This window comes from Lonchura striata, chromosome 27 (assembly GCF_050655825.1).
Source record: "Lonchura striata isolate lonStrDom1 chromosome 27, ASM5065582v1, whole genome shotgun sequence".
Taxonomy (NCBI): domain Eukaryota; kingdom Metazoa; phylum Chordata; class Aves; order Passeriformes; family Estrildidae; genus Lonchura; species Lonchura striata.
The window spans coordinates 11473279-11497008 of NC_140729.1; the positions used below are offsets into that span (position 1 = coordinate 11473279).

At 60.9% G+C, this 23730-nt stretch overlaps 2 protein-coding genes across 5 annotated transcripts; one reads left to right on the top strand and one right to left on the bottom strand.

Annotated features, from left to right (window-relative positions):
• Positions 1-1409: 1409 nt before the first annotated feature.
• LOC110479564 (vasoactive intestinal polypeptide receptor 1) lies at positions 1410-19990 on the bottom strand. 2 transcript variants are annotated; one of them, XM_085562140.1, is made up of 13 exons: positions 13504-19990; positions 11050-11155; positions 8090-8197; positions 7197-7306; positions 6786-6883; positions 6240-6372; positions 5490-5643; positions 4960-5020; positions 4631-4697; positions 4436-4527; positions 4111-4240; positions 3808-3849; positions 1410-3631 (listed from the first exon to the last, which is right to left on the bottom strand). In XM_085562140.1, the coding sequence occupies exons 1-13, from the start codon at positions 14383-14385 to the stop codon at positions 3539-3541; spliced, it is 2076 nt and encodes a 691-aa protein (XP_085418266.1). In that variant the 5' UTR covers positions 14386-19990; the 3' UTR covers positions 1410-3538. The 2 variants fall into 2 exon arrangements, with proteins under 2 accessions (XP_085418266.1, XP_021402622.3); XM_021546947.3 differs by having other exon boundaries at positions 11050-19990.
• On the top strand, positions 19530-23715 carry PRR29 (proline rich 29). 3 transcript variants are annotated; one of them, XM_085562147.1, is made up of 6 exons: positions 19530-19695; positions 20232-20322; positions 22051-22166; positions 22847-22974; positions 23071-23141; positions 23425-23715. In XM_085562147.1, the coding sequence occupies exons 1-6, from the start codon at positions 19618-19620 to the stop codon at positions 23454-23456; spliced, it is 516 nt and encodes a 171-aa protein (XP_085418273.1). In that variant the 5' UTR covers positions 19530-19617; the 3' UTR covers positions 23457-23715. The 3 variants fall into 3 exon arrangements, with proteins under 3 accessions (XP_085418273.1, XP_085418272.1, XP_077644393.2); XM_085562146.1 differs by lacking the exon at positions 19530-19695 and having other exon boundaries at positions 19702-20322; positions 22048-22166; XM_077788267.2 differs by lacking the exon at positions 19530-19695 and having other exon boundaries at positions 19702-20322; positions 22048-22166; positions 23074-23141.
• Positions 23716-23730: the final 15 nt, after the last annotated feature.

The following is a 23730-nucleotide window of genomic DNA, read 5'->3' on the forward strand; positions in this document are numbered from 1 at the left end:
TTCAAGCTGCACAGGTCCATTTTTGCTTCTCCCAGACCATGAGCAGGCCTGGAGTGAGTCTGGAAACCCTGGATGTGTCTCTTGCCCCGTGCGATGTGGAGACACCAAGGGTCCCCAGCGGGGCACATGGGCACAGTTCTGCCTGCAAAACCGAGGAAATTCCAATGGGAATGGGAGCTTGGGGCACCGAGAGGTACTGACCACACTGATCAGGGTGGAAAAACGTGTCCTTGGGTTTCCAGGGTGGAATTAGGGCCATGCTTAGTCCAGCTTTGGACATCTGAGGTGCCCTGGCTTGTGGTGCTGGATCCACCACAGGATCACAGAATCAGGGAATGGTTTGGAGTGGGACTGACCTTAAACCACCCCCCCCCCACCCCCGCCATGGCAGGGACACTTTCCACTGTCCCAGGCTGCTCCCAGCCCTGTCCAAATTTGCCTTCGGCACTGCCAGGGCTCCAGGGGCACCACAGCTGCTCTGGGCATGGGCACCCTGTGCCAAGGCCTGCCCACCCTCCCAGGCAACAATTCCCAATTCCCAATCTCCCACCCATCCCTGCCCTCTGGCAGTGGGAGCCATTCCCTGGGTCCTGTCCCTCCATCCCTTGTCCCCAGTTCCTGCCAGCGCTGTCCCTGCCGTGTCCCCGGGGCTCTGCCGGTCCCTACGCAGGCAGGGGAAGGGGAGACCCGGGCAGGGCCAGTTCCCCGAGCTGCAGAGCCGGGAGCATCCCGGGGCGGGATAAAGGAGCGGATGGAAGCCCAGGGCACCCTCTGTGCCAGGCAGGGCGTCCTGGCAGGTCCGGAGGTCGGGGAAGGCGGGCACGGGCAGCAGCCCCAGGCACCGCGCCCCAGCTCGGCCCGCTCCCGCCCCGCCGCGGGTTAACCCGCACCTGCCCGGGCTGCCGGGCTGTCCCGGCTCTGTGCCCCGAGCAGGGTGACCCTTTCCTCACTGGCTGGGGCTCTCGGAGCCGGGCCGTGGCCGCGGTCGCCCCGCTGCGCCCCGCGGGCTCGCCGCGCTCCAGCGCTGCCCGCGCCGCTGCCGCGGGGCCGCAGTGCCACCCTCCGGCTCCGGGCTAAACTCCCCGTGCCCGGACAGCGCCCGGGCCTGCGGGGACACGCGGCACCGCGGGGACACCGGGGCGAGCGGCGTGCCAGGCTGCGGCACTGCGGCCGTGCTGGGGCAGGATGCGGGTATTAGAGCCAGAACCCCCGAACACAGCCTCAGGATCGTCCAGGGTGGAAAAAATCCCTGAGAAGGTGACGGTCTTCGGAAGAAATTCCTCCTTGCGTTACGTTCTCCCCCTCACACAGCCCCCTAAATAATCAGGCTAGCCCAGAGGTCCGAGGCTGTGAGGGGAGGAATATCAGGACATGACAAAGATTTCCAAAAGAGGCTCTTACCCTAGATATGTTGGTTCAGCTCTCTTTATTCTGTGGTGTCCAAGGGGAGAGCGGGGCAAAAGAGGATGAACAGGAAATGTCTGGGGTCTATATAGACTTTGGACAGGGTGGGCTTCCCTGGCTCTCCGCCAACCCCGTTGGGGCAGAAAGGAGGGGTCCAGGATTATCTTGATCAGAGTCGCAGGGTCCCGGGGAAGGGGGCACAGAGTGTCCATGAGCTCACTGTAACACCTGCGAGGGTGGGCAGGCCCTGGCACAGGATACCCAGAGCAGCTGTGGTGCCCCTGGAGCCCTGGAAGTGCCCAAGGCCAGGTTGGAGGGGGCTTGGAGCAGCCTGGGACAGCGGGAGGTTTCCCTGCCATGAGCTTTAAGGTCTGTTTCAACACTTTAAGATCCCTTTCCACGATCTTTAGCAGCTGCAGGGTGGAGTCCGTGCTGGGAGCCTTTGGAAAACCTTTCCTGCAGGCTGAGGGTGATTCCCAGTCCCCTCCTGTCCTGAAGGGGCCTCAAAGTCCCATGGGGTTCAAAGCCCAGCAAACCCCAGAGGGTCATTTGGGGTCATTTATCACCTCAAAACGCCATCTGCAAATGGAAGTGCAATTCCAGAGTTTTTCAAAGTTTTCTGAAAATAGGTGTTCCCACTGAGCATCCTCAATCCTGCTCAATCTGCTCCTGTCTCATCCCTGCAATCATCCCATCCTCACTGATGATGGAGAGGGATTCTATTCACCTCTGGTCCCTTCCTGGCTGCAGACAGGGATTTATTTAACAGTTCCTGAGCTCCTCTGGAGGGTTCCTCATCATTCAGGATGTACTGGCTCTGGAAGGGTTTTTATTGGAATATATATCTCCCATCTCACCTTAAATCAGCTCTGGGGCTCTGTTTCCTCTTAGTGCCCTCCCATGGGATCTCTGGAGATCCTGCAGTCTGGACAGGGGCCAGCAAGTAGGGTTTATTTAGGGAAGGACATGTGGCACCACAGAGAAATGACAACCCAGGCAGAGTGAGAAGCGAGGCTGGGATCGGGTGGCTCCGGTCTCAGGAGCATGGGAGAGGCCAGGAAGTTTGGCAAAAGGGCATCTGGGGCCTCTCTTGCTCCTGGAGGCACCATTTTCCAGGGCAGGAGCTCAGTCTGGGGGATGAAGGATGTTCATGGTGGTGGAACAGGCTGTGGGGTGGTGGGGACAGCTGTGACCCAGAGGGGGTAGGGCACCCCAGGACCTCTGGGACAGCTCGTGGTGCCCCCACCTTGAGCTCTTCCTCACCTTCCTCATTCATTTCCTCTCTGTGAGCTTCACCAGGCAGGGGAAAAGCAGAGATTTCCTGGGAGGTACTTCCAGGCATTCCATCATGGGCAGGGTTTTCATCCTGCAGCACCCCCAGTCCCAAATTCTCTGGGTTTCTGGAACAAACCAACCCTCTGAAAAGTGAGGCTGCACTTGAGAATGAGATTTTATTGGCAAAACCCCTCCTATTCCTGGAAAAAGACCGACCCCCCCCCCCCCCAGGGAAGCCAGGTGAGTCCCATTCCTCAGAGCAAAGGACTGGGAGAACTCTCCTGGCAAGGGAACATCTCCAATCAACCCACATGGGGAAAGGGAAGTATTTTGGGAACTGGGGAGGAACTGGGTCTGGAGGCTATTGGGGATCTCTTGTAGAGCTGTGGGGTTTTGCCTCTCTCTGTATCCTTCCCCCAACCCCAGGGGGGCTCCTGGCTGTGTTTAGGAATCTTCCCAGAAGTGAAATGATTTTCTAAACCAAGGAAAGGGAAAACATCCATCAGTGAATCCCTTCAGTGTCAGTGCTGCTCCTTATCCTTCAATGCAAACAAAAACCACCAGCTGTCTTTGGGTGAAGGATTTTTGTGTTTCCTTCCCAATTTCAGGCAGAAAAGTGGAGAACTTTCCTTCTCTTTGCCTGCTTCTCAGTGAGCAGTGAGAGCTCTGGGGGTGAGTGCTACCACAGGGTGCAAGATCCACCAGCAGGGAGCAGGCAGAGCCTCTCCCATGGTAGTTCCCAACACCCTCTGAGGGTGTCAGACCCAGAACCCCCAAAATCAAGAGAGTTTGGGTCTTTCTGGGGCCGCAGCCATGGAGGTGCTCCTCCAGCAGCACCACTCCAGGAGCGCTGTCCTGGTCACGCTGAGAAGTCCTGGGTGGCCAGGTTGAAGACGTTGCTCTCCATGGACCTTTGCCACGTGCCCCAGTTCCTCCTGATCTCAGCCTGGACCTGCAGCAACACCACGGGAGGTGCTGGCACCGAGGGACACCGAGCAGCTCCCAGCGGATGGGAATGGGGGGGCAAGGGGCGGGAACTGTCCCTGCCCACCTCTGGCTTTGGGGCACTCTTGGGGTGTCCCTGTGCCCACTCTGGTGCCCAGGGTTGGGGTGGGGACACACACTCACCTCTCCATTGAGGAAACAGTAGAGCAGAGCCACCAGGAAGCCCTGGAGAGGACAGGCAGAACAATTTTCACCCAGAGGAAGGGGCTGGACCCCTCTGTGCTCATCTTCTCCCTGCCTTTACCTCTTCCCACACCTCTGACCCACCACAGAGGAAATCAATGCCATGTTCTCCAGGCCCAACCCTTGTGCCCTGCCCCAGGTGTCTGGGGGCACCGTCTCCCAAAAGAGGCCCAAGCCCCACATTCCAGGGGCTCCTGGTGTGATTTGGGGAGGGGCCAGGGGACCTTTCCCTGCCCATCTCACCTGGTAGGAGCCAAGCACCAGCTCGAAGTAGAGCCGGGCGTCCACACCCACGTGCTCAGGGAAGAGCGCGAACACCACGTAGTGCACCCCGAAGAGGGGGATGAGCAGCAGCGTGGACTTGGTCAACCTCCTGTGGAGAGTGAGGGGGGTCTGGGTGCTCTGCTGCCCCATGAGACCTCCCCAAAACCTTGGTCTTAACCCCAAGCAAGTTCTCTGTGAAAGGCAGGTCTTGAAGGCTCCAGCACTGTCCTCTGTGCTCCTCCAGGGAGGGTCCCTCTGCCCTGAGACCCCAGACCCCAGGGTGGGCACAGCCCTGTGCCCTTACATGTACTGCTGCTTGTGGGTTCTGCTGAGGTCCGGGCACCGGATCTTCTGTGCCAACATCCTGGTGACGTTGAGGAAGATGAGGAAGTTCACCTGTCCCAGAAGGCCATGTCTCAGGTTCTGCACAGCCCCTGGCCAGGTCCCCTGGCCATGTGGGACTCTGGCTCTGGGCTGGGACTCTCAGGGACACACTCACAAATATGGCCAGGAGGATGGGAGCCTTGATCACCCACCAGTACAGGCTGGAGTAGTCATCCCAGCACCTATGGGACAGGAGATGGCTCTGGCATCCACTGGGACCCGCGTGGCCCTGCTGTCCCCCTGATATTTCTTTGGCCTGGCCCCTGACCCCTTTGCACCCCTCCTGCCACAGGATCCACCAGAAAACAGAAGCAACATTTAAATAAAATGCTGGCCCGGTCCTCCCCTCCTGAGCCTCCCATGCCAAAGGCTCATTTCCCAGCACTTGGACTGGGACACATGGCTGAGGTGGCCTGGGCAAGGCCAAGGGACAGCTGCTCTTACCCATGGTTGTCATACTGGAGCCTGGTGAGCACCCACACCACAACTGTGACCATGGGGACGCCTGCAAGGACAGGACACAGACAGGGATGGTCCCTTCAGTGCTCTGGGAAGCCCCTGTGCCACCCTCTGTCCCTTGTCCCGAGAAACGTGTCTAGCTCAGCTCTGGATGTGGCAGGAAGCTGACAACCTTCCCACCTTCTCCAGGAGAAGGAAGTGGTGCCCACTGATGGTGCTGTGTCTGTGTCACCTCCTGGCCACTCTCCTGCCCCCACGCTCTTCCATCACACCCAGGCACCTGGGATGGGTGTTCCCAGCTCCAGGTGGGTGTGGGAAGGAGGGAGGACGTGTCCTGAAGAGGCCAGGCTTCCCCCGCAGCTCTGGGGTCTGGCAGGAGCAGGGTGCCCACCAAGGGCGTGCAGGAGATGCTGGGGTGGGGACATGCTGGGGGCTAGATGGATCTCAGATCAGGCCATTCCCAGGTGGTTCCTGCCCGGGATGTGCAGGGACGTGCGGGCTGTGCCCAGGCTCACCCCAGCCGATGAGGACGTAGCCCCAGGTGTAGCTCCTGTCGCAGGTGAAGGTGAGCAGCAGCAGCGTCTGCAGGTACAGCCCCTCCACCAGCAGCCAGTAGAAGTTGGCCAGCACGGAGTACTGGAAGAAGGTGATGGCTGCTTTGCAGGTCACCTGCCAGGGGAGGAGGGGACGACTCAGGGTGCAGCCCACCCTGTCCTGGGGCACAGGCGATGGTCACCCTCCTATCCACCCCCTTGGGGACATGTGTGATGACCTTCCAGTGATGACCTTTCAGTGCAGCCCCAGGGACTCTGTCCCAGCCCCTCACATCACCTGCACCAGGTTCTGCTCTGCCTGTGCCCCAGAGCAGGTGACCACAGGCTGTTTTTGCAGGATCTTTTAAAACCCCGTGGTTGTGTCTGTGGTATTCTCAGTGTTGTATCTGCACTCAGGGGTTCCTGATTGGAATGAAAACCTCAGATCTGAGCAGTACCTGGTGCTGGTGGGCTGTGCTGAGCTTTAGCTCCACTGGGGACACACAGCCTGAGGCCAGTGGCAGTTTTGAGGACAGAACTTGTGCGCTGCACAGAAGGAAATGCAGAAATGCTGAACCTCCCCAGAGCCACTCAGGACAGAATTTCCTCCATCCCACAGCCTCTCTCTCTCCTCTCTGCAGTGATAAATCCCCCCCGGGTCCCAGCAGCCCCTTCCCAAGGAGCTCCTGCTGCTCTCCCTGCCGCGCTCCGGGGCTGGGGTTTGGGATTTACCGTGGACATTGTGCAGTGGTCAATGGACTCGTCTGAGAAGAGGACGCGGTCCTTGATGAACACGGCCGTGCCCCGCAGGATGAAGGAGGTGAAGAAGTGGATGTGGATGGAATTCCTGGTGCAGTGCAACTTCCTGCAGGAGGGAAAGATTGGCTGGGCCGGAACAGGGGCATAGGAGGTGCTTTGGTGTCCCCTTCCCAGGGATCACTGCTGGTGATGGTCTCAAAGCCCCTTGAGAAGCTTTCCTGCTCTAAAATCAGGAAAAGCAGGGTTGTGCTGTGCTTGAAGCTGCTCAAGGACAAGGGCACATCCCAGAAAGCTGTGGAGAGCCCAAACCTGCAGCACAGGGACATCTGCAAAACCAGAACTCGTGAGGGCCACCAGGGAAGCATACTGGTGCCATTCCTCTCCTGCCTTCCCAGTTTTCCTGCTGCCTGGGATGGGTCCTGGCTGCTCCAGGAGGGGCCAGGCTGGAGGCAGCCGTTCCTGCTGGGATTTATCCCTTGTCCCTCCAGCCCGTGGAGCTGGAGCAGCTCCCAGCCCTACCTGAAGCAGCAGAAGATGGCAATGGCCAGGAGCAGTGCTGCCAGCGACGTGGAGTAGCCACAGGTGTAGAGCACCTTTATGGTGACAAAATGGCCTCTCTGGAAGGGAACAGCACCAGTGGAGTGAGGGCACAGGGACTGGGAAGTTCTGGTGTGGGACAAGCAGGGACAGCCGGGAGGCAATGGGGTAACCTGGGAGCATCTCCATGGTTTTTTGCCCAGTGGGGACATGGGGACATGGGGCCATGGGGACATGGGGCCATGGGGACATGGGGACATGGGGCCATAGGGACATGGGGACATGGGGATATGCGGCCATGGGGCCATGTGGACATGGGGATAGGGTAGCACAGGGACACAGGGACATGGAGACATGGGGACAGTTCCCCACAGCCCCAGGGGTCCCACGTGCCTTGGCCTCGGTGTCATTGTTGCTGCCAAGGGTCTCCAGCTGGCAGGCACTATGGTAGGGGGGGCTGGGGGGGCTCCAGCCCCACTCAGTGCAATTCCTCTGGATCAGCCCTGCAGGACAAGGAGGGACCTCAGGGGAGCCACAGGTGTCACCTCTGATGGCACCCCCAAAATGCCTGGCCTGGAACAGACAGGGACAGCAGCATGGTACCCATGGGCTGTCCCATCCCTCCCAGACCCCATTGCTCCTTCTGCATCCTATCAATGCCCTTCCCTCCCAGACCCCATCCCTCCATCCCAAATCCCATTGCCACCCCATCCTTTCTGGATCCCATTGCCCCCTCTGGCCCCGTGCCTGGAGCTGCCAGGAAAACTTTGGACAGGGTGTGAAAGCAAGCCCAGATCCCTCCAGCAGAAGAGAATTGGGAATTAAAGTTATTAAAGTGCTCATTCATCCTGTGAGGGCTCCATCGAGCCTCTCCTGAGCTGTTCCTGCCCCAAAGCAAGCATTTCCCAAATTACTCCTGTCTGAGGAAGTGCTGGAATGTTCTGGGTGGGAGCTCTCCTTCCCACCCTCCAGGAGAGACAGAGGCAGCTCGGGATCACTGGGCTGGTGTGTGGGAAAGGAGGAGCAAGGGGACTGCCCTGGTGTCACCAGGGTGGAGGATGAGGACACCAAGAGCTCCGCCCAGAGAGGATGAAGGGATTTGGGTCCTGCTGTGGCAGCTCCCTGAATCTCTGCTTTTCCCGTCCCTGCCGGGAGCGGGGCTGACACCGAGGACATTTGTTTGGAGGGGCAGGAGCTGTGGGGTGGGAGGGAAGGGCTGCGGCGGCTTGGGGGCCCGGGGAGAGTGGGTGGGTCCGTGGGATGAGCGATCCCCGCTGGATTCAGACCTTTGGACTTCTTGAAGACGTTCAGGATCTCGGGACAGGCGACATCTCGGGACTGGCCAGGGGGCAGGGCGGGCCAGCAGCTGACCCCGTCCCACTCGGTCGGGCAGCCTGGGAGGGAGAGGACAGCGGTGACACCAGGAGAGGAGGGCGGTGACACCAGGAGAGGAGGGCGGTGACACCAGGAGGGGACGGCGGTGACACCAGGAGAGGACAGCGGTGACACCAGGAGGGGACGCGCGGGTGACACCAGGAGGGGACAGCGGTGACACCAGGAGAGGAGGGCGGTGACACCAGGAGGGGACGCGCGGGTGACCCGCAGCCCCGCGGCACCGCTGTCCCCGATCCGGGGCCGGGCCGTGCCCGCAGGAGCCGGGAGCATCCTGGCTCTGCCCCTGGAACCTCGGGATCCTCTCCCGGCGCTGGGATCCCCGTTCGGGGAGGGACCTGGGAGCTCCTGGGGCTGCGTCAGACCGACCTCCTGTGGGAACACCCTGCGTGTGGGAAGGGCTGGGATTTACCCATGGCTCCCAAAATAACCCAGATTTATGTTGGATATTTGCACCGGGAGGCTCAGCTCGGGATGTGTCCCCAAGGACAGAAGGAAATCATGCAAGGCTTGCTGCGAGTCACCAACTTAAATGACTTTTGCTTCCCTATCCAGCACTGAATCCCTGTTTAAATCATTCTCCAATTTCCCAGACTTGGGGCTAGGGGAATTTGTGATGCAGCAGCCCAGGATGGGACAAGGACATCCCATTCCAGGCCAGCTCCTGTCCCAGCACAGCTGCATCATTAACCCTGCAGATGCACATTATTCATGGAGCCATGTCCATTCCCAGCCAGGGAATGTGGAACTGGACAGGTCTGATGAATTTCCTGATTTCAGCCTGGGGGTGTCAGTCCTGGCAGGGAGGGATTTGCATCCACAATGCCAAAGTGGGGCTTGGCTTTTGCTCTGGAGGATCAGGGAGGAGAGCACAGAATAGGGATCAGCACTGGGAGCAGTCACTTCATTTCTTGGGGCCATGAGAGCAGGGAATCCTGGAATGGTTTGGATGAAAGGGACCCTAAATCCCACCCAGTGCCACCCCTGCCATGGCAGGGACACCTCCCACTGTCCCAGGCTGCTCCAGCCCTGTCCAGCCTGGCCTTGGGCACTGCCAGGGCTCCAGGGGCACCACAGCTGCTCTGGGCACCTGTGCCAGGGCTGCCCACCCTCCCAGGGAACAATTCCCAATTCCCAATCTCCCACCCATCCCTGCCCTCTGGCAGTGGGAGCCATTCCCTGGGTCCTGTCCCTCCATCCCTTGTCCCCAGTCCCTCTCCAGCTCTCCTGGAGCCCCTTCAGGCCCTGCCAGGGGCTCTGAGCTCTCCCTGGAGCTTCTCCTCTGCAGGTGAGCACCCCCAGCTCTGCCAGCCTGGCTCCAAAGGAGCCTTTGGAGCCTCTCCAGGGACTCCTCTGGAATCTGTAGCCCCCATAGTCCAGAGGATGTCACAGAAATGGTGCAAGGAATGGAAGAGGAAAGGCTGGGAGAGCTGGGGGTGCTCACCTGGAGAGGAGAAGCTCCAGGGATGGAGCGACAGCACACAGGGAATGGCTCCCACTGCCAGAGGGCAGGGCTGGATGGGAGATTGGGCAGGAATAAGGAGATCCCAGAGCCCTCCCACCCTGTCCATCCATGGGATCTGAGCCTGTCCTGGAGTCACGCTTCCCACGCTGGTGCATGCAGGGAAAGGGATGAATGCAGCTCAGATGGACGGGGGCAGCAGGAACCCAGGATTAAATCCAGATTTTAATTATGCGTTCCCGCTTCTCGGATATTTTCCTGCCATGAGATTCCTTCCCTTTGGTTGGCACAATTCAGGTTGCAAAATGGACCTTTTCCAATCAATTTGGCTTTTCCCTGCTAAGCTGAAAGATAAATGACATCTCTGCAGAGTTACTTAAGCATTTATGCACCTCCATATGCATTTATTGCTTAATTTTTCCACTGCTATGAGATGAAGCCCCTGGAATTATGAATTCCTTATTCTCCAGGTGACAATTTTTTGCCTGGGATTTGGGCCATTCCACTTTTGGATGGAAACTGAGATGCAATTTTAAAAGGGATGTCTAAAAGCAGCACTCGAAAATTGTTTTTTCAACCAGTTAATTTGTTTAAAATCCCAGATATGGGGAAATTGAGTTGATCAAAAAATGTTTGGCAGTAAAATTTGCTGAATTAGGAAGGGGAGCAGATGTGAGATGGTGACACCATGGAGTGACCCTGGTGCTGGTGGCCACAGCCCTGGCATTGGTACAAGGGGATGAAGGGGACACTGCCAGGGGCATGGACCAATCCAGCACTGCCATATTCCATGAATCCCTCCCTGGGGAGGTGAGAAGGCTCCAGGGAGAGCTCAGAGCCCCCAAAGGGGCTCCAGGAGAGCTGGAGAGGGACTGGGGACAAGGGATGGAGGGACAGGACCCAGGGAGTGGCTCCCACTGCCAGAGGGCAGGGATGGGTGGGAGACTGGGAATTGGGAATTGTTCCCTGGCAGGGTGGGAGACCCTGGCACAGGTGCCCAGAGCAGCTGTGGTGCCCCTGGAGCCCTGGCAGTGCCCAAGGCCAGGCTGGACAGGGCTGGAGCAGCCTGGGACAGTGGGAGGGGTCCCTGCCATGGCAGGGGTGGCACTGGGTGGGATTTAAGGTCCCTCCCAATCCCAACCATTCCATGATTCTCTAAATCTGCCAGGGCTGAGTTCTGGCTGTTGTTTGTGTCCCTCAATCCCCTCTATCCCATCCCAACAGCATTTCTGGGGCTCTCCAGGGATTCTCCTTGACCTTTGCCTTGGTGCTGCTCTCCATTTCCCTGGACACCCCAAATCCATGTGTGCTCTGCAATCCCCTACCATGGGTCACCTCCAGGGACCATCCAGGAATTTCCCCCTGCTCCCGGGGAGCTGGGCCCAGGCTCACCCTGCCCTGCCTGCCCCGGGCTGTGCCTCTCGCTCCGCATCCTCTGCAGACATTCCGCCTTTCGCTTCTGGAAGTGGAGAACCACGGAGCAGTCGGGATGAGTCCCCTGCACCTTGGGGAGAGGAGAGGGCAGGCAGGAGAAGCATGGAATTGTGGAGTTGGCTTCATGGAGTTGTGGAAATGGAGTCATGGAGCTGGGTTGGAAGGGGCTGCAAACCCACCCCGGCGCCCCCCTGCCATGGGCACGGACACCTCCCACTATCCCAGTGGGATGTGGGCAGAGCAACCCCACATTCCCAGCTCTGGCCTTTGCCAGCAGAGCTGATGGAACACCAGGGAGAATGTCCAGGTCCCAAAGATGTGAGAGACGTGGTGGCTGCAGGGATTGGATTATCTGGGAATCCCTGCTTTGGGATTTGCCTTCTCAGCTCCCAGCTGGAGAACTGAGAGACTGAGGCTGAACTGGGAGCAGGCCAGGAACTCTGCCTGTGCATTCCCAGGTATCCCTGCCCATTCCCAGGTGTCTGTGCCCATTCCCAAATGTCTGTATCCATTCCCAAATGTCTGTGCCCATTCCCAGGTGTGTGTGCCCATTTCCAGGTGTCCCTGCCCATTCCCAAATGTCTGTGCCCATTCCCAAGTGTCCCTACCCATTCCCAGGTATCCCTGCCCATTCCTAGACGTCCCTGCCCATTCCCAAATGTCTGTGCCCATTCCCAGGTGTCTGTGCCCATTCCCAAATGTCCGTGCCCATTCCCAGGTATCCCTGCCAATTCCCAGGTATCCCTGCCAATTCCCAGGTGTCTGTGCCCATTCCCAAATGTCTGTATCCATTCCCAGGTGTCCCTGCCCATTCCTAGATGTCCCTGCCCATTCCCAAATGTCTGTGCCCATTCCCAGGTATCCCTGCCCATTCCCAAGCATCCCTGCAGCGTCCAGGTTCAGGGCTGTCTGGGACAGGGATCTGGGACCCAAACCTGGGGTTGGGTTGCTGATTGCTTTAGGTGAGGGGCCAGAGATTTAAAAGCTGGAGAATCAGAGGGATAAGGGTGGATCCCAGAACTTCCCAACAGAGGGAAGTGTGGGATGTTGGAGCACCCCTTGGGCTGAGCCCTGCCCTGCCCATGCAGCTGCTCCTCAGGGTCCCTTCACCTCCCCCAGGAGATTTTGTTTCCTTTTCCTGCTGAACACAAGATTTCAAAGGAATTTCCAGCCTGGAAAAGGCATTTTGGGTATGGCTCTTGGCACAGAACTGGGAAGGCCCAGGAATTCTCCTCCTCCATCCTGCCAGTGATGGAGGACATGGATGGGGCAGGAGAGTTTGTGTCACTCCTCTTTAGCTGCAGAGCTGTGGGTTTGATTTCTTATTTATGGCAGTAGGGCCAGGATGCTGTTCCCAGGAACAAGGAATATGCAGGGCTCACTTCTGAACTACCTGCAGGGCAGAGAATTCCTGCTGTGCCTCAGTTTCCCTGTTGGAAGGGTCTTGATGCCATCAGTCTCTAAAACCCTCCAAGCCTCCAGCGCTCCCACTGCCCAGCTCCCCTTCCCCTTCCCCTTCCCCTTCCCCTTCCCCTTCCCCTTCCCCTTTCCTTTTTTTCCCTTTTTTCCCTTTCTTTCCTTTTCCCCCTTTTTTTCCTTTTTTCCCTTTTTCCCTTTTTTTCCTTTCCCCCCTTTTTTCCCTTTTCCCTCTTTCCCCTTCCCCTTTCCCTTTCCCTCCCCTTTTCCACAGAGCACCTGAGCAGCTCAGGGGTGTTTCACTCTCTCTGGCAGCACAACCACCCCAGTGCCCCCCATTCCCACAGGGATCTGGTGCCAGCCATTCCCATGGCCCTGCCTTGGGATGGGGATCACCCACGGCTGTCCCTGTCCCTGTCCCTGTCCCTGTCCCTGTCCCTGTCCCTGTTCCCATCCCCGTCCCTGTCCAGTCCCTGTCCCTGTCCTTGTCCCTGTCCCTGCACCCCCCACCACCCCAGCCCTTGTGCCTGTGGGCGCTCCCCAGGGAGCTCAAGGCTCCTCCAGGGCTGTAGGACGCTGGGTGATGTGGGGTGGAGGATCCATTCCCAAGGGATCACCCCTGGGACCTCTGCCTGGGGGGTCCCTGAGCACTGCCCGGTCCTGCGGGGTCCCAGCACCGCCCTTGTCACCTCCTTGTCCCCAGGAGCTGTGGGCAAGTCCCCGGGGGGGCTCACAGGGCATCCCCCGGGTCAGGAGCACGAGAGATGGGGATGGGATGGGATGGGATGGGATGGGATGGGATGGGATGGGATGGGATGGGATGGGATGGGATGGGATGGGATGGGATGGGATGGGATGGGATGGGATGGGATGGGATGTGCAGCCCACACCCTGGGCAGGAGGACCCTTCACCGCTGCCAGCAGTGGGAGGTGGCTGGCATGGGGGGACCGCCAGTGCCCCCCGCCTGTCCCCGCGTTGTCCCCAGGGCCACTCACCTGAAGCGTGGGGAGGAGCAGCAGGAGCAGCAGCGAGCGGGGCCAGGGTCGCCCCATGGCTGCAGCCAGTGGGGTCCCGGTTCTGTCCCCGAGGGTCTGGGGACAGCCCAGCTCCTCCACGAGCCGGGGCTCCGGGGGTGCCCCAGCGCTGTCCTGCCCCCGTCCCTCAGGACGCTTCCCCGCCGCGGCTCTCGGTGCCGCCCGGTGTCCCTGCCCGTGTCCCCGCTGTGGCTGTCCCTGTCGCCGCCTGGATGTCACCGCTCGGGATCCGGCACCGGGAGGCTCCTCCCTCCGCTGGGGTGGATGGAGCGGCTCGGGAGGGACCCCAGGCTGGCACTGCCCCCCAGCACCACCTCGGGACCCCCAGCCGGGCCCGGGGTGCCCAGCGGGGACACCGAGCCCCTCCCGGCTCCTCGGGTGCCGCCGGGCTGGAAAACCGCTGGAGAAAGGCTGCGGGAGCGGGGGCGCAGCCGGGACGGGGTGCGGGGTGCCGGGGGTCACCTCCCCCGGCGGGCACAGGGTCCCTCCAGCCCTGCCCGGGGTGGCTCCGCTGGCCCCGGGGTGACCGGCAGCGCTGCCGTCCCCGTGCCAGCCCTGCCCCATCTCCTCCCCTCCCCGGGACACCCCGAGCCCCTCCCGCTGTTGCCCCTGCCCAGGAAGTGCTGGGGTGGGCTCTGGGGGGTGTGACAGCCCCATCCCCTCCGCAGACTGACCCCAGCTCTGCCCAGCCCTGGGTCTGGGGGCGCGATTTCGGCGCTTTGGTGTGTGCCAGAGCAGAGAAGGTTTTGGGGGACCCCAGGAACAACCTGGGATGGACACAGAGCAGGGAACGCGTGGAGCTGCATTCCTGAGTCTCCCCCAGGGATGGGGCTGCCCTTGCATCCAGACCCCCAAGCATCACCTGAGCTCTCCTTACAGGAAAAAAAAAAAAAAATTAGGGGAGATGTTCAGGGGTCTCATTCCCAGTTTTGGGGGAGTCTCTGGGGATCCCATCCCCAGTTTGGGAGGTCTCATTGGGAAGTTCCGCGGGTGGCAGAGCCGGCCCCCGGGCCGTGCTGAAGAGCAAAGGCTGAGCCCGGGGTGGTGCTGACACCAAAGCTGCCGGGGCCGGACCAGGTCATTAACGTCTGAAACACAACCACCCAAATTAATCATTTCATCTTCCAGCAGCCGTAACATCAACACTTGGGACGGAGCTTAAAGCCCGAATTAAACCGTCCCTGCTGGAAGAGCCCCGCGGCCCCTTGGCACGGCCCCAGGGGGCTGCTTTGGGATGGGGGGCGGCTCTGGTGCCCTGGGTGTCCCCAAAGGCCAATTTGGTGCCGTCTGGTGGCACACGGGCCGCGGGCTCTGTGCCCAGGCTGGGAGATGGCCGGGCTGGTTGGGATGCCAGAGGAAATGGGGACAGCATGGCTGGGAGCCCCTCTCCCCTTTCCCAGGAGGATGGAGAGCCCCGGGGTCCTTCGGGGGTTCCCAGCCCGCGTTCCCGAGCTGCTCCACAGCTGGGAAGGGGAAGGATTTGGGGCAGCCCTGGTGGCCTGACTTCCTCCCGGCAGGGGTGACCTGCCCGGCCCGCTGGCCTGGGCTCATTGTGCCCTTCAGCAAGAGGGACAGAAAAAAGGACAAACTTCTGGATTGCAAATCCCGGCCCCAAACCCTGCCCGCGCTGGGCTCCCACCAGGGGCCCCATTTGGGGTGGCCATGTCCATTCGTGTGGCAGTGGCAGTGGTGACAGGACAGGACAGGACAGGACAGGACAGGAGGATTTGCCTCGGGCACACGGCTGGGGTGTTATGATCAAGACAGCCTGGCTGGGACACTTGGCTTGAGCTAAGTACTGACATTGAAATGTTAATTAGCTAATTGCTCCTGGGAATCACCTACTGCCCCACCCTCACTACCATTCTAGGACTGGGATGCAAAATAGGGAGACCAGTGAAATCATGGGAGGGGGTTTTGGGGATGAAAACACCCCTAACTGGAAGGCTGGGCACAGTGGAGGGGGCTGGATGGGTGTGCTGGTTGGGGAAAAGGGAAGCCCATCCTTGGTCTGTGTCTGACCTGTCACCAGAGCCTGCAGAGGACCAGACTGGACTGGGCTGTGGAAAGCAGGCACAAGGAATCAGACGCTCTACCTGGTGTTACCAGGAGGGAAGGAGAGGGATAGCTGCTGCTGGATCTCGGCAACAGGCTCTGCACATCCCCTCACCCTTTGGCTACCAGTGTGCCAGGAGGAAAGGAGAGAGGACGGTCTGCTGATTGGGACTGCAGATACAGACTGGACACCTCTTCACCTCCAGCTACCAGGGTGCCACAGAGCCTCCAGGGACAGACTCTGCATGCCTTCTCCCCCTTCGGCTGCTGGGGAAGCTACAACAGCGGGGGCGAGCTCCGTGTCAAGCCACCTGACCAGCTGATCTTTTCAATAAGAAACTGAACATTAATAAAGGCATAGACCCTGCTCATTTCAGCGGGGACCGGCGGTTGTGTCCCCGCCGCGGCCCCGGGGAATGTCCCCAGAGGCTGCCCCGGCCTTGCCACCGATCTCGCCGCGATTCGGGGTCACTCAGCCGCTCCAAAGCAAAGTCACTGAGGAGACTCCTCCTGCAGGTGACAAACGCTCATTTGGGCAGGGCTGGGATCACCGATTGTGCCGCCTCCATCCCACAGGGATGTGCCCGATGGGGTCCCTGCCCCGTGCCCTCGCCTCTGCCTGGGCTTATCCTCCCTGGAAGGAGAAAGTCTGGGAAGGGGAATTCTGAGGAAGAGGAGCCCTCGGTGGCTGGGTGACAGCTTGGGGACGACGACGATCAAAGCACCGGCAGCTTGAGACCTCCTGGAAAGGGAAAGGGGATTTTTTTGTAGTTATGGTTCAAAATGAGGAGCTTAAACCCATTCACAGTTCCAGACACAGAGAGCATCCCCAGAGGTGTGTCTTGAGTGCCTGAATGTGACAGCATGATGGTGGACAGCCCAGGGGACAGCAGCTCCCACTCACCCCACAGCCAGGGTTTGTCCCCATGTGCAGTGACAAGCTGGTCTGGGACTGGTTTTGGGAGGCCCTGGGAGGCAGCAGGGTTGGGGGGATGTGTTGCCTCACCTTCAGTGTTTCTTCATCTCCCCCGAGGCTTGGGCAAGGCTGCTGATCCTGCCGGGGTTTCCTCACTTTGGGAATCTCTCTGGCCCCACTTGGTCTCCCGGGAAGGGAAGTGGCACAAGGGATGTGCTGTCACCTCCAGGCCACTCAGGGCTCGGTTCCTGCCCTCCCCGGTGCCCCCATGCCCCGCCTCTGCTCCGTTGTTGCCAGAGTTGGGAGATGCCCCACAGAGAGGGGCTGGAACCCACTGATCCCATCCCAGGAGCTGCAGCAGCACCACACGGCCCAAGGGGTGGCAGAGGGTCCCTGTCCCTCCTGGTCCCCAGGACCTCATCCCAAGGCCTTGGTCCTGACAAGGAAAATTCCTGGTCCAAAGCTCCTGGGACTCAGCCTGTGCCTGAGCAGGGTCAGGGCTGGGATCCTGGAGATCCTGGTAGGGGGGAGTTTTTGAGGGTTCCCAGAAGAAATCCCAGAGCTGCTGTAAAAGAAGAGCTCCAGAGCTTCCAATGGCAGCAAATCCTCTGCTGGGCACCCTCAGGGTGCCCTTGGCACTGGGTGGCTTTTCCAGGGAACAGCAGGATCTGTCCTCATCAGAGCTGGAGAATCCTCTGATCCCTCCTGGGTTTTCCCAGTGGATGTTTCGTGTGTCCCCCCTGACACTCTGAGGCGGGAACACAAACCAGTCCAAGGCTGTCACTGTCACCTCTGCCAGTGTGGGTGAGTCACATGAGGGGGACAGCAGAGGTGGCACCTCTAGCTGGGGCATCATTCCCACCTGGGGAAGGTGACCTGGGGACAGCACAGCCACAGCTGCCTTTGTCCCCATCCCACCTGGACACTGGCACGTCCCTGTGCCCAGGCTCTGCTTTCCTGGCCAGCTCCTGCCCTGCCACTCAGGTTCCCTTGCCATGGCTCCTCCTGCTCCTTCGAAGGGCCAGGAGTGCTCCTGTTCCTGCCCTGGGGCTCCCCACCCAAGCGGCAGCCCTAATTCCGAGACCCTGGCCTTTGAACGGGTGTAGGAGCTGGGCTGAGGGGATGTTCTGGGGGACTTGAAAAGGGACAGGGGACAGGATGGGGCCAGGCACAGCCCAGAGCTGAGTCCGGCCTGAGCTCTGCCCTGCGGCATCACACACTTGGGACCAACCTTGCTTGTGTTTGCTTTGGCTCAAGAAATCTTCCCAAATTCCCTGCCCCCCTCCTCCTCCTCCTCCTCCTCCTCCTCCTCCTCCCCCCCTCCTCCTCCCCCTCCCCCTCCCCCTCCTCCTCCTCCTCCTCCCCTCTGTCAGTAATGTCCCCCCAGAGGGGCTCAGGCTGCCATGGGGGGTCTGAGGACATTCCGAGCAGGTCCCTGTCACCCCTCATGTCCCAGCCCTGGACTCCTCACCCCCATCCCGGTGCTTGAATCCCTCCTAAGGGGAGATAAGATCGGGATCAGCCAAGTCAGGCTCTGCCAAAACGGGCAGGAAGCAGCACAGCAATTAAATGGCAAATAATGGGAATTTAGGATTATAACAAAAGGCAGAAAAGCAATCCAGGGGGGTCGGAAACATTAGGAACACAGAGAAAAACCCAATCAAGCAGAAAATAGCCCAGACTGGAGCCAAGGGCTGTGAGCTGAGGTGGCTGCGCTCGGGCTCGAGGGGGGGATTTGGGGGCTGGGGGGAGGATTTGGGATGTTCTGGGGCAGAACGAGAGTTTTGGGAGAGATTTGCTCCCGAGCAGAGCTGACCGCGGGCTGAAACCCTGGGAAAATCTCCCAGGTCAACTCTGGGGCACGGCAGATCTGGGATGTGATATCCATGGAAATCCAGGGAGCGGCCTGAGGCTGGGGGTGGCAGGGGCTGGGGTCTGTGGGGGCACAGGGTGCATTTTGTTGGAATTCAGTGTTTCCTGCAGACTCCCCTTTCCCAGGATTGCCTGGGACGAGGGGACACGCTGAGCTCCCTGCCAGGAGCTGCTGCGCTCGGCTGGGCACAAACCCCCTCGGCAGCAGCCTGGGAAGGACCCACGCCGGGGCTCTCTGGGGCTCCCGAGCACTGCCGAGGCTTTGGGGGCTTCTGTGGTTCCACCCCCAATTTTGGGGAGGCTTTTGGAGGTCTCTGGGGTTCCTATCCAAATTTTAGGGAAGATGTTTTGTGCCTGTCCCCAGTTTTGGGCAGATTTTGGGGGCGTTCTGTGGTTCTCATCCAGTTTTGGGGGAGGTTGCTGAAGGTCGCATCCCAAATTTTGGGAAGGCTCCGGCAGCAGCCTGGAGCCAGGCTCTGCTGCCAGCACTTCCTGCTCATTCCCGTGGTCACTGCATCCCTGGGACACAGCCCCGGGGAGCTGGCACGGTGACAAGGACACCCCGGGACCCCAGGTGGCACCGAGGCTGTGACATCCTGGGGAGCAGCCCTGGGGTTGGGTGATATCCCGGGGACCATCCCAAATTTTGGGGAGACTTTTGGGGGTTTCTAGGAGTCCCATCCTCTAGTACTAGGGGAGATATTTAAGGATCCCATCCCAAATTTTACAGGGGTTTCTGGGGGTCCCATCCCCAATTTTGGGGAGACTTTGGGTGCCCCATCCCTAATTTTGGGGAGACTTTGGGCGCCCCATCCCCAATTTTAGGGAGATTTTGAGGAGGTTTCTGTGGTTCCCAACCCCAATTGTAGCTGAGAATTTTGGAGGTCTCTGGGGTTGCCACCCAAATCTTAGGGGAGACTTTGGGGGTCCCATCCCTAGCTTTCATAGTCTGCATTAATCCAGTGTCCCTCCCACTCCCTGCCGAGGCTCAGATGCCATTAGCGGCTCCTTCACCCCTCACCGCGGCTCAGGGTCGGGGGCAGGGCCAGCCCCGCGGGGACACACGGACAGCCCAGGCCGGCAGCCCCGGGGCCTTTCCCGGGGATTTGCTGCCGGGAGGAGCAGCCCGGGCACATTCCTGGCGCGGAGCCTCCCTCCGGGCAGGGTTTGTTTCCCCGGGAGCCCTGGAGACGATCCCGGGATCGCAGCTCCGCTCCCCTCGCACCGGAGCCATGCGGGGGGGCGCGGCCGGGGACCCCCGCGGGCTCTGGGGGGTCCCCCCGGCAGGGACCCCCTTTGTCCCACCCAGGGTGAGCCCCGGAGCGCTTCTGCCTCTGCACGGATGGGATAAGGGTGGAGATGGGAGAGGGGCTGGGCTCGGGGGCGCCCGAAGGGTGGGGGTTCGCAAGCGCCCTGCAGAGCCCGAATGCCACCCGTGCCAGGGACCTGTCCCCAGAGGGGGGGGACTCTCCAGGTCTGGAAGTCACTCAGGACGGGAGGGCGGTGTCCCTGGAAAAACCAGGGGAGAGCGACCATTCCCTCCTCCGGGGCTCTCGTCCTGCTCCCCTCGGGCCACAACCCCCCCGGCCACCAGCCCTGTCCCTTCTGTCCCTGCAGCACCTCCCGTCCCCTCTGTCCTGCCGCCAGCCCCGTCCCCTCTGTCCTGCCACCAGCCCCGTCCCCTGTGTCCTGCCACCAGCCCGGTCCCCTCTCCTCCCCGCCACCATCACTATCCCCCTCCCGCCTGTCCCCGGCCGTGTCCCCTCTGTCCCCTCGTGCCCCATGCCAGGACTGGATTGACCCTGAATGTGCAATCCCGGCTTCTCGTTCTCCTGCTGCCTCCCAGCCCCGCGCCGTGGGATCGCCGCCGGTGCTGGTACTGCAGCCGCTGCCCGGGCCCGGGGCCGCCCCCCCGGGACCCCCGCCCGTCCGGGGAGGTGCGTGCGGGCAGAGCTGCGGGGGCAGCGCCGAACCCGGCTGGGCTGCCCCGCTCCTCCCCAGCCTTTGCCAGGGTGAGAGGCAGCGGGGCTGAGCCGCCCCCGGCAATGTCCATCCCGCCCTTGGATGGACGTTCAGCCCCACGGGGCGCGAATTCTGGGGGTTTTACCAAGTCTGGGAACAGTTTGGGGTTTTTTGTGGGTTTTTTTTGTTTTGTTTTGTTTTTGTTTGTTTGTTTATCTGGTTGGTTGGGTTGGGTTTTTTATTTCCCTAAATTCACCTGTTTTTGTTCTCCAAAACCCCATTTCCTGCTGGCATCCCCAGGGAGCGCCGGGGCTCGACAGGCTCCTTGAACTGCAAGGTGGGATGGAGTGGCACTGGAACCCTGGGCTGTGCCACTGCCCGGAGCGACTGCACCCACCCTGGTGCCCCCAGGCTGCAGCCTGGGCTGGGGGGCTGGCAGCAGGGCCAGGGGCTGTGGTGACCAGGGACAAAGAGCTGTCACCACTGGGGACACACCACGGGCAAAGTCCCTTTTGCTGTGGGGAGGGGCAAGGTGGAGCTGCCCTTACAAATCCAGGGAGGGAAAAGGATGCTGCAAATCGGTGTGGAAAGAACAGAGAGAGCCAGGCTGGCCCCTGTGGGATGGGGGATCCACTCGGAGCTGCCAGCAGCTCTGGGGCACTCCCTGCCCCCACAGCAGAGTCCCAGGAGGGGCCGGGAGGGACAGCCACCTCCTGGTGTCCTGGCAGCTCTGGAGCCTTTGGGCATCTGACACATGGGCTATGGGACGGTGCAAAACCTTCTTTACTCCAGGGCATGGAACCAGGGAATCCCAGAATGGTTTGGACTGGGTGGGACTGTAAGGATCACCCAGTGCCACCCCTGCCATGGCAGGGACACCTCCCACTGCCCCAGGGGACTCCAAGCCCAGTGTCCAACCTGGCCTTGGGCATTTCCAGGGATCCAGGGGCAGCCACAGCTGCTCTGGGTGGATGAAGCCATTAGGATTTCAGGGGAATCCAGCAGGTTTATAAGAATCTTCTATGGGAATTTCACACCTGCAGGAAGTTTTTTGGGGGTGCAGAGCCAGATTTGGGGTTTCCTCTGTGTGCATGGGCCTCAGCAGCCACCCTCAGTGTGTCCTCCAGCCAAGGGGACAGGGACACTGCCCTGGGCCCAGCTGCTCAGGCAGGAGCTGAGGAGGCACTGAGCATCCCCACCCTGCTCCTCACCCAGATCCAGCTCCCAGGAGTGGGGTTGGGACCCTGGGCTCACCCCCAGCTCCTGCCCCTCGGGGGCTCTGAGCCCCGTGTACACAGCAGGGCTGACCCTGGCGTGCTCTGAACGCTGCCCCTGCCAGCTGCTGCCAGGGCAGCTGCTGCCCAAAGCCCTGAGCACGTCCAGGGTTGGAGAAATTCTCCCCAGAATGGGAGGAAATTCTGGTGCCTCCAGCCCCAGTAATCACCCCTCGTGAGGCAGCCCAGATGTTTGAAAGGAAGAAAAGGCTCAAATATGGTAATTTTCAAGCCTTATCCAAGCAAAATCATTTTTAAACGCCACATGAGGCTTCCAAACCGGGGTGGGGGAAGTCTGGCGTTGCTCCCACTGCTTGGGAACAGGGAGGAGCCATGGGGCCGCCCCATCCCAGGCACCCATCCCAGGCTCTGCTCCTCCTGCCCTCCATCTGCTCTCTCTCTGATGCAGAATCTCCAATTCTCCAGCAGATTTGATGGAGCTGATGCTGATTCAAACCTCCCAAATGCACCAGCTGTTGATGCATGGCCTGGCCGTGGCAGCTCTGACGCCCCTCGGTGCGGGGCCAGCCCCAGCCCCCGCCCAGGTGGGGCTCGCGGGGTCTGGGTGGGCAAAGGGGCCGAAGAAGGGGCAGAGGGAGGTGCCCAGGGCTCCTCGGGATCACCCCGTGCTGCTGGGGCCCCTCTGCCAGCGGCGCCTGGTGGTCTCAGCCCAGCTCAGAGCAGCCCTTTGGGGTTTTGGGGCTTGGTTTGGGCCCCAGCTCTGACAGCTCAGACCCCAGCCCGGCCTTGGGCAGAGGTTCAGCCCAGCTGGGGAGAGCCGGGAGCCTCTGGAAGCGCAGCCCAACCCAGCAGGGAGGCTCTGCAGGGGCTGCCATTTAAAAATCCATCTCCAACCAAAAGCGTATCAAACATTTCATCTCCCTGGGGGGAACAATGCAGCTTTTGGGGCAGGGCTGGGCTCTGGCAGCTGCTGAGCTCGCGGCCAGCTGGCAGCTCCTGGCACTCACCCCCCCTCCCAGTGCCACCAGTGCGGGGCCAGTCAGGACTGGACCCTGCCTGCTCAAACGGCTCTCAGACAGATCAAAGGGCTCTTCCCACGGGGATTCGGTGCCATCTGTGGGGCTGCCACCCCGCCGTGTCCCCGGCAGCCGCGTTCCCACGGCGTTGTGTGGGACGGAGCCCACCCAGCGGAGCGGCCAGGGCGATCCCGGCAAACGGCGCTTTGGGAGCCCCCAGCCCAGCCCTGCCTGCGTCCCCCCCGCAGGCGCTGGCGGGGCCTTCGCAGGGCGAGGAGGAAGAGGAGGCCATGGTTTTCCACCATCACTACATCCCCTGGCCCGCGCCCGGCCCGGCGCCCGTGCGGTTCCTGCGCTCCTCACCTGGGGACGGGCGGTGAGTGCCGGGCTGGGGCTCGGTGCCACCCCGGTGTGGCAGCACCTCCAGGGGACACCATCCATCTGGCACTGACCTGTCCTCGCCCCTCTCCAGCAGAGCTGTGCCCCCGCCGCCGCCCCCCAGTGCCACCGGGACAGTGGGACCCGGCGTTCCCCCAGCAGCGGGTAAGGACAGCCTGGGGACATTGTCCCCACGGGCCCCGACTGGAGCAGCTTTCCTCAAGCTTCCATCACCCCGGGCTGAGCTTCCTGCTCCCTGTCTCCATCCCACCCCACCCCACCCCATCCCATCCCATCCCATCCCATCCCATCCCATCCCATCCCATCCCATCCCATCCCATCCCATCCCATCCCATCCCATCCCATCCCATCCCATCCCATCCCATCCCATCCCATCCCATCCCATCCCATCCCATCCCATCCCATCCCATCCCTCCTTGTCCCACAGAGTACTACAGTGTGGAGGAGCGGGGGCTGTGAGCTCTGCCTCCCTCGATCCCCCGGTCCTGGATGGATGCTCCACGCTTCCCATGGCTCATGGCGGTGCCAGGGCAGGGGTGCCACCGCCCTGTCACAGCCCCGGTGCCAGCCGGGCCCTGTGTCCCCACCGAGCCACCAGGCCGGGGTGGCACAGGCTGTGCTGAGTGCCGGGGTGGGCACAGACGATGCTCCCAGCCTTCATTAGTCCCTCCAGCTCTCAATGCAGCGTTGCCTGTAATTAATTTGCTTTGTTAAGAGAGAGCCCTGCTGTCGC

What these genes read in the sequence shown, in the direction of transcription:
- LOC110479564 (XM_085562140.1), bottom strand. Translation starts at nt 14,385, where the DNA reads ATGCAAGGGCAGCCCCATCCCTGGGGGAGACTCAGGAATGCAGCTCCA. An exon ending in CGTCTTCAAGAAGTCCAAAG is followed by an intron (nt 7,307 to 8,089) that starts GTCTGAATCCAG and finishes CTTGTCCTGCAG; the next exon opens with GGCTGATCCAGAGGAATTGC. An exon ending in GCCATCTTCTGCTGCTTCAG is followed by an intron (nt 6,373 to 6,785) that starts GTAGGGCTGGGA and finishes TCCCTCCTGCAG; the next exon opens with GAAGTTGCACTGCACCAGGA.
- PRR29 (XM_085562146.1), top strand. Translation starts at nt 19,812, where the DNA reads ATGCCACCCGTGCCAGGGACCTGTCCCCAGAGGGGGGGGACTCTCCAG. An exon ending in ACCCCCGCCCGTCCGGGGAG is followed by an intron (nt 20,323 to 22,047) that starts GTGCGTGCGGGC and finishes CCAATTCTCCAG; the next exon opens with CAGATTTGATGGAGCTGATG. An exon ending in CAGCCCCAGCCCCCGCCCAG is followed by an intron (nt 22,167 to 22,846) that starts GTGGGGCTCGCG and finishes TCCCCCCCGCAG; the next exon opens with GCGCTGGCGGGGCCTTCGCA.